Genomic DNA, 11133 nt, shown 5'->3' with positions numbered 1-11133 from the left:
TTCTTCGAATTATCTCTAAGTCTAACCATCTTTACTCCAACTCAAACCAACATTCTCGAAACATGGCCATCAGTAGCCATTTTTAAACTCAGAAACGATCATCAGTAACCATCTTCCTTCGAATTGTAATTCTTCAAAGGATATTCTTCCTAAACGAAATCTTCAGCTAACAGATGTGCACAGAGGTAATCGAAGATTTTGGGAGGAGAGTGAGGTGGGTTAAGCAATAAAATCTGGGAGAAGGAAAAGTTGTTCGGTGTCAAGGATGTGGAAGGTGAGGAAGTTCATATCAATGCTATCAGAACTTTAGAAAAGAAGAATCGCCCAAAGTAATGTCTGAAGGAGATTCTCAAGAAATCTAATCAATGAATATGTTATCCCTGAATATTCGAGGATGCAATAGTTTTGTGAAGAAAAGATGCTTGAGGACTTCTCTCATCAAACAGGACTTTGGCATCAGTTTAATTTGGGAAACTAAGACTCAATCGATGAATGATGATATAGTTCGGTCTCTGTGGGGTAGAAGAGATGTTGAGTGGGCCTCTAAATACTCTTTAGGTCGTTCTGGTGGGCTCTCGATTATGTAGAAAACTTGTTTTATGCTCCCCAACTTCCGTTTTAGAGGGGAAGGTTTTATTGGTGTTTATTTCTTTTGGAAAGGTATGTCTATCAATTTGGAAAATATCTAATTTGGTTGTACCATTGAGAAAAATCATACTCTTTAGAAACATTTGAAGGAGTTGAAATCAAAGTGGCGGGGTGAGTGGTTGCATGAGGGTGATTTTAACGCGATTAAAAATACAAGGGAGAGGAAAGGCAATAACTTGAAGGTTAATAGAGCTGAAATGAGAGACTTTGTAGACTTTATTTCTGATATGGAGCTGATTGATCTTCCTTTATGTGGGGCTAAATTCATTTGGTACAAGGTGGATGGTTTGGGGATGAATAGTCTTGATAGATTTCTCATATCAGAAAATTTGTTGAAAATATGGAATTTGGATTATCAGTATGTTTGTTGTAGGGATACCTCTGATCATAGGTCTATTTGGTTAAAAGAGAGTTCGAGGAATTGGGGTCTTAAGCCCTTCAAATTATTCAATATGTGGGTGAATCATAAGGAATTCCTTCCTTTTGTCTCTAAGGCTTGGTGTTCCATGAATATTAAAGGCAATCCTACTTTCATATTTAAAGAAAAGTTGAAGAACTTGAAGATTCTCCTAAATCAGTGGGACATTGAAGCCTTTGGCATCATCAATTTGAATGTTAAAGACCCAGTATCTAATCTTCATGTTTTGAACTCGGAGGCGGAGGATGCAGTTGTTGATGTGCCTGATCTTTTAGGGGAGAATTTGAATCTTGATTTTTCCTTACTATGGTAACATTTAAACTCAAAGAAAGTTTTCTTCGGCAAAAATCTAGGCACAGATGGATTAAGGAAGGCGATTCTAATTCAACTTTCTTTCATAAATCTATGAATTTTAGGTTCAAAGTTAAACATATTTTTGGCTTTGATTCCTCTTCAGGTTGGATCGAGAAAGTGGAGGAAGTGAAGATACTTTCCAAATCCTACTTTGAATCAGTTTTCTAAGAACCTGTTCATAATAGACCGACCCTTGAAGAGGTTTCTTTCAAACATCTTTCTATTGAGGATAGTCTTCTGCTTGAAGAACCTTTTAGTTTGGAAGAAATTAGAGAGGTTATTTGGAGTAGCTCAGGTGATAAGAGTCCGGGCCCAGACAATTTTAATATGCTTTTTTTATATAAAGTGTTAGGAGTTCATCAAGGATGATTTATTCAACTTTGCAAAAAAAATTTCACTAAGGCAAAACTTCCAAGATCAGTCACATCTTCCTTCTTGGCTTTGATTTATAAGGGAGAAAATCCTCAAGTTCTCGAAGACGTTTGACCTAATTGCTTGATTTCAAGTCTGTATAAAATTTTGTACAAACTTCTTACTTCTAGACTCAAGTCACACATTCACAAGTTGATTTCCAATTCTCGGTCAGCTTTTATATCGCAAAGGAACATTCAAGATGGCATCCTAATCTTAAATGAGGTGGTGGATTATTCTTTAAGGCACAAACGAGATTGCTTGCTTCTTAAAGTCAATTTTTGGAAGGCTCTTGATTGTGTCAATTGGGAGTTTTTAAGATTCAATTTGAATAAAATGGGCTTTGGTTCTAGATGGCTTCAATGGATGAAAGCTTTGGTTTTCAACAGCTTCATGTCTGTTCTAATAAATGGTATCGCCCTACCGAGGAGTTTCAGTCTAGTCGAGAATTACGCCAGGGGGATCCCTTATGCCCCTTTTTGTTTCTTATGGAAATTGAAGGCTTAGCTGGAATGGTGCAAAATGCTCTTAGGTTGAAGGAGTTTCAAGGATTTCACTTCAACAACTTAATCCATTTTGAGTTGCTTCAATTTGCCAACGATACCATTATGCTTTGTGATGGTTTTAGAAAAAATCTTCTTAGAGTGAAAGCCATTCTTAGAGATTTCGAAGTAGAATCCGGGTGGAGGATAAATTTATCTAAGAGAAAACTCTTCAGTTTAAATCTCGAGGACGACATTATTGAATCTGCTTCCACTTTCTTGGACTGTCCTATCAGAATTCTGCCTTTCAACCTTTTAGGAGTTCCTATTGGTATAAATCCTAGACACAAAGAAGCTTGGACCCCTCTTCCCAACAAATTAAAATCTCGTTTGGCATCGTGGAAAGTTATTCATATGTCCATGGGAGGGAGGTTAGTTATGCTTAATTCTATCTTGTCTAGCATTTTGATTTATCAATTTTCGTTTTACAGGATCCCAGAGATTGTGGAAAAGGAGATTGTTAATATCCAACACTCTTTTCTTTGGGGGGTCGTCTTCTCCATTCCAAGATTAGTTGGATTAGTTGGAAGAAAACTTGTCGTAGCAAGGAGGATAGAGGTTTAGGTGTCAAGCAGGTGGGGGGGATTCAATGTGGCTTTGCTTTCTAATTGGCTCTAGAGGATTATCTCTATTTCTGAAGTTGTTTGGAAGGAGTTACTTACATTTATATATGGTAATGTTATCGCCAAAATACTTAATCCCTTAAAAGAGCGTTGTTGTAATAAGGATTCGATATGGTGGAGGGATGACCTAGGTGTAACGCCCATATTTATTATTTCATGTTTTATTTTATTATTTGTGAGTTAAGTGGATTAAGTGAGTTTATAAGTGCTTATGTGATATTTGTGTTATTTATTGAGTATTAATAGTAAATAACATAAGTTAGTAAGTGTTATTACTCATTGGGCCTATGTTGGCATTAGTAAGTGAGAAGTATTAATTAGAGCCCATTAGTAATTGAAGTTTAGTAAGGGTTTAACCAAAATAAGAGAATTTAGGGGAATTGAGAATTAGAACTCATTTGGCAAAGTTGTGAAAGAAGAGAAGAGAAGATGAGGATCTCAAGGTTGAAGAGAGAGTTGGCTTCAATCCAAAACCTAAGGTAAGGGTGAGTTTCGTTCATGCTAAAGGGATGTATGATGATGTTTAGGGTGGTTTAGATGATATGTTGAACCATGGATTGTGTGTTATAGAAACCCTAGGTTTGTGATGAGTTTGCATGAAATTTATGATTGAAAGCATGTTTTTATGGATGATTGATGATGAATAATGATTGTTGATGCCTTTGTATGTGTTTAATTGATGTTTAGAATGGGTTTTGAGTGGAGGATATGAGGTTTCGTAGTTCTGTCACGAAGGTGATTTTTCTGCATAATCGCACGTCCGCTAAGCAGGCTCAGGCTCGCTAAGCGGATGCTGTTTGGTTTTGAAAATTAAAGAGATCTCGCTAAGCGGAGCTAAGTTTTGGTCTGCTACTGTTTTTAGCCGCTTGAAGCGAGGTTATTGAAATTGTATTTCCATAAGCGCGCTTGAATGCCGCTATGCGGACCTTGTTGCGCAAAACTTGTTCAAACTTTGAATTGATGTTTCTTTTGATCTGTGACTCCGTTTTAAATGCCGTTTGAACTTCCATGATGCTCTAATTGATGTCTTTTTAATGAATATGATTGAAAACCTTTTTGGAAAACCTTTTGATGTTTTTCTTGAAATGAACCATTTGGTGTTGTATTTGTTATTGTGAAGTTAAACATTATTGTATGACGATACAACATAGCGACGTGGTTGTGAAGTGATGAATTACTAAAAAAGTAATGATGTTCAGTCAATGTTTGGATGATATTGTCGATCATTATGAATACGTGTTTTGTGGATGTGTGTCATCGTGTCACATCCATTGGATAAGTGTCCTTTAGCCTAAGAATGGCAACGACTATTAGCCTGGAAGATGGCAACGACTATTAGCCTGAAAATGGCAACGACTATGGCCCAATGGCAATGATTGAGATGGGAGTTTTACTCCGAATGGTACCACATGCGTTTGCATAAGTTGAGTCACATTTGAATTGCATTTGATGTTGCTTTGACTGTGTGTTTGATGTGACGTGATGATGAGATGTTATTGTGATGTATTGAACTCATAATTGTGAATGGAACATGTTGTCATACTTGTTTATTGACATGGTTACCATTTTGTAAGATGTTTGAATGATGTGAATTACTGGTAACATGTTATATGATGAGAAGTGGTGATATATGTATGATATTTACTATGCTTTGAATATTATCATACGTTTCTTTATAATGAATGATATCTCACCCCTTCTGTTTGAATGTTACCCTCTGTTGGTAACGTGCAGGTAACGACGTGGAATAGTCGTTTACCTTTTAGCTCGTGTCGGTGTGTCTATGCTCTGATACGTAGCACTCGGGGGACGTCTAGCTTGTTTTTCCTATATCATGTTGACTTGTCATTTTCGTTATTATATTTGGATATTGTTATCTCTCATTGGATTATGTTATTATGTTCTATAGAGATATGCTGGATTTTTAGTTGCCCATGTTTGTCATGTATGACTTGAATATTGTTGTTGATGTTGTTTCGCTGTGATATTATGACTATTTGAGTATTGATGATTAATGGATGTGAGTTTCCTCCGTATTACTTGCTATGTATCTATATATATATATATATATATATATATATATATATATATATATATATATATATATATATATATGTGAGCATGTGTACGATTTGTTTTACAATGTAATTGTGACGCCTCAAATGTGATGTACATTTTGAGACTTTTACACTCTGATTTTCCGGTATATTTACGGGGTAGATTTAGGGTGTTAGAATTGTGGTATCAGAGCAGGTCGGTCTGTCCGGCCAAGTGTCGTGTCGTAGTGTGGTCTAACAATACTTGTATTGTTGTGTTGTGCTGATTGCTTTTTGTATATTAGTGAAGAGTTGAGATGGCTGGAAGAAATGATGTTGCGATTGCTGCTGCTTTGGAGGCGATGGCCCAAGCTTTGGAACATCAGCCGAATGTTGGTGACAATGCTGCTTCTCGCAATTTGGCTACTTTCCAAAGAGAGAACCCTCCGGTCTTTAAGGGAACTCATGATCCTGATGGCGCATTGACATGGCTAAAGGAGATTGAGAGAATATTCTGTGTGATGGATTGCACTCCTGATCAGAAGGTTCGGTATGGGACTCATATGCTAGCAGTCGAGGTGGATGACTGGTGGCCAGAGACTCGTAGGAGGTTGGAAGCTAGTGGTGAGGAGATCACTTGGGTTGTGTTTCGCATGGATTTCTTAAGGAAGTAATTTCCTGAGGATGTCTGTGGCAAGAAGGAGATTGAATTCCATGAGCTAAGGCAAGGGAATAAGTCTGTTGTGGAGTATGGTGCTAAGTTTGGTGAGTTGGCTAAGTTTTACCAACACTATGATGGGGCCAATGGTGAATTTTCTAAGTGCATTAAGTTTGAGAATAGGTTGCGTCCAAAAATCAAGATGGCGGTTAGTTATCAGAAGATTTGTGTATTTGCGGATTTGGTTGAAAGTTGTCGGATTTATGAGGAGGACAACAATGCTTATTATCGTGTTATTAATGAGAAGAGGGGAAAGAGTCATCAAGGCCGTGGTAAGCCTTATGATGCTCTAGTTAGTAAGGGTAAGCAGAAAATGGTTAAGGGCAAGAGAACTAGTGGGGGAGATGCTCATGCTGGTATTGTGTGCTTCAAGTGTTGCAAGGTTGGTCACAAGAGCACTGTGTGTAGTGCTGGTACCAAGAGATGTTTCTGTTGTGGTAAAATTATACATGATGCGCCTGAATGCAAGCATAAGGAGATGGTTTGTTTCAACTGTGGTGAAGAAGGACACATTGGAAGAAAGAGTCAGAAACCCAAGAAGGAGCAATCTAGTGGGAAGGTGTTCGCCTTGTCGAGAACTCAGACCACTAGTGAGGATGCACTCATCAGAAGTACTTGTTTCATTAATAGCATTCCTTTAATTACTATTATTGATACCGGTGCAACTCATTGCTTTATCTCTATTGATTGTGTTGAAAGATTAGGTCTTGTGTTGTCTGCTATGAAGGGAGAGATGGTTGTCGATGCTCCGGCTAAGGGATCAGTGACTACTTCTCTTGTGTGTTTAAAGTGTCCCGTGTCGATTTTTGACAGAGACTTTCTTGTTGATTTTGTTTGCTTGCCGTTGAGAGGATTGGATGTGATCTTGGGTATGAACTGGTTAGAGCATAACCATGTTCACATCAATTTCTATGATAAGTCGGTGAGGTTTTCTTCTCCTGAAGAAGAAGGTGTTGAGTTGTTGTCAACTGGACAGATGCGTATGTTGATGAAGGAAGAAGATGTTCAAGTGTTTGCTTTGGTTGCCTCAATGTCCGTTGAGAACCAAGCGATCATTGAAGAGTTGAAGGTGGTGTGTGGATTTCCTGAAGTTTTCCCTGATGAAATTCCTGATGTGCCGCCTGAGAGAGAAGTTGAGTTCTCTATTGATCTTGTACCTCGTACTAGAACTATATCTATGGCACCGTACAGGATGTCTGCATCTGAGTTATCTGAATTAAAGAAGCAATTGGAAGAGTTGCTTGAGAAGAAGTTTGTGAGACCTAGTGTGTCGTCGTGGGGAGCTCTAGTGTTGTTGGTCAAAAAGAAAGATGGAAGTATGAGACTTTGTATTGATTATCGTCAATTGAATAAGGTAATAATCAAGAACAAGTATCCACTTCAAAGAATCGATGACTTGACGGAGAAATTGGTTGGTGCTCGTGTGTTTAGCAAGATTGATTTGAGGTCCGGTTACCATCAAATTAAAGTGAAAGATGAGGATATGCAGAAGACGGCTTTCAAAACACGTTATGGACATTATGAGTATTCCGTGATGCCCTTCGGTGTTACTAATACACCAGGAGTATTTATGGAGTACATGAACCATATTTTTCATGAGTACCTGGATCTTTTTGTGGTGGTGTTCATTGATGATATTTTGATTTACTCTAAATCAGAATCAGATCATGCTGAGCATTTGAAGTTGGTATTGCAAGTCTTGAAAGAGAAGAAGTTGTATGGGAAGTTGTGCAAGTGTGAATTCTGGTTGAAAGAAGTTAGCTTTCTTGGTCATTTTATTTCTGGTGATGGCATTATTGTGGATCCGTCAAAAGTAGATGCCGTGTTGAGATGGGAAACTCCTAAGTCGGCTACCGAGATTAGAAGCTTTTTGGGATTAGCTGGTTATTATAGAAAGTTTACTGAAGGATATTCTAAGTTGGCACTTCCGTTGACTAAGTTGACTTGTAAGGGTAAAGCTTTTGTGTGGGATGTTTCTTGTGAAGAGAGTTTTATCGAGTTGAAGAAGAGGTTGACGTCGGCACCGATTTTGATATTGCCCAACTCGGAAGAATCATTGGTGGTGTATTGTGAGGCTTCTGAGATGGGTTTAGGAGGTGTGCTCATGAAAAATGATAAGGTTGTTGCTTATGCGTCGAGGCAATTAAGAGTTCATGAGAAGAACTATCCTACGCATGATTTGGAACTTGCTGCTGTTGTGTTTGTATTGAAGATTTTGAGGCATTATCTTTATGGTTCTAGATTTGAAGTATTTAGTGACCATAAGAGTTTGAAGTATTTGTTTGATGAGAAGGAATTGAATATGAGGCAACGAAGGTGGTTAGAGTTATTGAAGGACTATGACTTTGGTTTGAATTATCATCCAGGAAAAGCTAATGTTGTTGCCGATGCTTTGAGTTGCAAGACCTTGCATATGTCGGCAATGATGTTTAAGGAATTGGTATTGGTTGAGCAATTCAGAGGTATGAGTTTGGTATCCGAAGTGACGCCTAAGAGTGTTCAATTGGGTATGTTGAAGATTAACAATGATTTCCTGGATAGTATCAGAGAAGCTCAGAAGTTGGATGTGAAATTGGTGGATTCGATGGTGGGAATCGATCAAGTTGAGAATAGTGATTTCAAGTTGGATGTGTATGGTGTGTTGAGATTTCGTAATCGGATTTGCATTCCTGATGATGTGGACCTGAAGAGAGCTATTCTTGAGGAAGGTCATAGGAGCAATTTGAGTATTCATCCAGGAGCTACAAAGATGTATTAAGATTTGAAGAATTTGTTTTGGTGGCCTGGAATGAAGCGCGACATAGCTCAGTTTGTGTATCCATGTTTGACTTGTCAAAAATTGAAAGTTGAACATCAGAATTCTGCTAGACTAATGCAACTGATCGGTCACCATTTCTATTAAGTTTTGTCTTTCATCCAGCACAAATTTATCATCTCGGTAACACATTCGGTTGTTTTATTGCTTTTTAAGTTAAGTTTATCATATTTACTAATTTATAGTATTGCATTACAGTTGGTTTAAAGTTTATGTCAAAAGATCTTCTTTATGCCTTTGTTTGGTAGTGTTAGTGTTATAGGTTGATGCGTGTGATCATAGGAACTTGTGGCGCGCACGAGTGGATGAAAAGAAGCCAGAAAAGCTGATTTCAGAGTTCAACACGGGCGCCCGTGTGCAGAAACACGGGCGCCCGCATGCAGAAACACGGCCCGTGTTGATGAGCGCGGGCTGAATATATGTTTATAAGTTTCCTCACTCAAATGGGATCATTAAGGGTATTCTTGACATTTGGTTTCAACCTGAATGGAAGATTGATTATAAAAACAACTTTAGGGCAAGAGAGAAGGCACTTTTGACAGATTGGAGAAAAGAATACAAGAGAAGACTGGAGAAAGCAAGGGTTTGGGAGAGCAGAAGATCTTCATGAACGGAAGCAATTGAAGATTCAATCTCCTCCAATTTCTTGTAATGTCTTTATTCATTATTGTGTTTTCTTTGAATACTATGAGTAGCTAAACCCCCCAATGCTAGGGGGGTGGCTCTGATTTCACTTTGTAATGACTCTGAGTTTGCAATTGCAATAACAATCATGTTTTTCTTTGTTGATTTATTCTCTTGATGTTTCTAATGCTTTTCCTTTCGGACAAATCGGAATTGATGTATGATTATCGTTTAGGTTGGACAACCATTGATAATGCTTTCATGAGAATATGCTATAATTGATATTACCTAGGACTAGGATTACCTTATAGTAACCAGATATTCTTGATAACTTAATTGCTTGATTTCATTGTAAATCTCTAAGGACTTAGGGTTTAGGATGAAGGATCAAAGGTTTTTTCACTAAGGACTTAGGATCGAACAACCTTAAGAACCGGTAATTGATTGTTGAACATAAGTTGTTGCAATAGAAATTTCAGAGTTGTTACATTGTCTATCATCCACTATCCCTAGCATGTTACTCATATTTGTTAAAAAGTCAATTTCATTTACTGCTTATTTTACTTTTTGCTAAGTGATAATCACCAAACAAAACCCAATTGAAGTTTTTGTTTAATTGAACTTTGAATTGAACTCATTATTCCTGCGTAGTCCCTGAGATCGATATTCGGGGAATTTTCCGTATTATTACAAAAGGCAAAATAGTACACTTGCTATTTTACCGATAAAGTTTTTGGCGCCGTTGCCGGGGACTGCCATAATATTGAGTTTAAGTTGAGTTCAATTAGAATTTTGTTGCTCTGCGACTAAAATTTTATTTTCTGCACTTTTTATTTTTTTTTAATTCTAATATTTGTCTAATCTGTGTATGCGAGGTAAGGCCTCAGCTGAATTTCTTTTTGACACAGAAATTGAAAGAACCTTGCACGCAAGGCATAAACAAGCTCGTCAAGAGAAACTGGAATCTGAAGAAGAAGTTGTGACAGTTCATTCTGATTCTGAAAGTGAAGAGGAAGTTATGGGCGAGAATCCACCTCCACTTGAGAGACTTATCGGAGACTATGGTGCTACGAACACACCGGGTGGTAGACTAACAATTGTCAACCAACCGGTAAATGTGGCAAATTTTCAATTGCATCCGAGTACAATACATCAGCTGGAAAGAAAACCTTTCACCGGGAAGGTTAATGAAGATGCAAACAAGCACCTGCAAAGATTTCTTACCATGAGTACGACTTTAAAAATTGAAGGGCATACCGAAGAGGCAAAGAAGCTGAGAATGTTCCCGTTCACCTTGGCCGAAGAAGCAGAAGAATGGTTCTATTCTCTTCCAGCAGGCAGTATCACGTCATGGGAAGAGATGGAGAAGGCTTTCTTGAATGAGTATTTTCCCGCCTCGGTCTTTATAAGGAAGAGGTATGATATTTTGAATTTCAAGCAACAGGAGGGTGAACTCTTAGGAGATGCTTATAAAAGATTCAAAAGGACCCTAGTGGCATGTCCCACTCACAACATGGACAAAACTGACCAAATGCAGATATTTGTGAATGGGCTCAAAATGAAAACAAAGCAGTTGATCGATACAGCAGCTGGAGGCTCAACAAATTTCACAACAGCCTCCGGAATTATCAAGATCATTGAACCGATAGCTGCAAATGAGGATTTGGAGTTGTATGATAGGTGTACCAATAAACCTGAAAGAGTTATTGATCTGAAGTTGGAAACCTCAAAAATTCGGGTTGAAGATGCTATAGCTGCAGAGGTAGAAAAGAGATTAAAGGCTATGAATATAGGTACTCAACAGGTTTCTCAAGTCCAACAAGCTCAACCTGTAATTTGTGAAATTTCCCAAGGTCCTCACCAAACTGTATACTGTGTTGCTACTCCCAAGCAGATTGAAGAAATCAAATTCCTGAGGCAAAACAATCCGTATTCTAACACCTA

The 11133-nt window shown here is 38.0% G+C and overlaps 1 protein-coding gene across 1 annotated transcript; it reads left to right on the top strand.

The window, feature by feature from the left end:
- Positions 1-845: 845 nt before the first annotated feature.
- LOC131661664 (uncharacterized) lies at positions 846-1588 on the top strand. Its single transcript, XM_058931275.1, has 2 exons — positions 846-1375; positions 1483-1588. Exons 1-2 carry the CDS (start codon positions 846-848, stop codon positions 1586-1588), a joined length of 636 nt encoding a protein of 211 aa, XP_058787258.1.
- Positions 1589-11133: the final 9545 nt, after the last annotated feature.

The sequence above is a fragment of the Vicia villosa genome, linkage group LG1 (assembly GCF_029867415.1).
Source record: "Vicia villosa cultivar HV-30 ecotype Madison, WI linkage group LG1, Vvil1.0, whole genome shotgun sequence".
In the NCBI taxonomy this organism is placed as follows: domain Eukaryota; kingdom Viridiplantae; phylum Streptophyta; class Magnoliopsida; order Fabales; family Fabaceae; genus Vicia; species Vicia villosa.
Note: the sequence above shows the minus strand (reverse complement) of the source record. Positions and strands in the feature narration are given on the sequence as shown.

Excerpts from the sequence above, each read along its gene's own strand:
- LOC131661664 (XM_058931275.1), top strand. The coding sequence starts at position 846 with ATGAGAGACTTTGTAGACTTTATTTCTGATATGGAGCTGATTGATCTT. Across the intron at positions 1,376-1,482 it reads CTTGATTTTTCCTTACTATG|GTTCAAAGTTAAACATATTT; the intron begins GTAACATTTAAA and ends TATGAATTTTAG.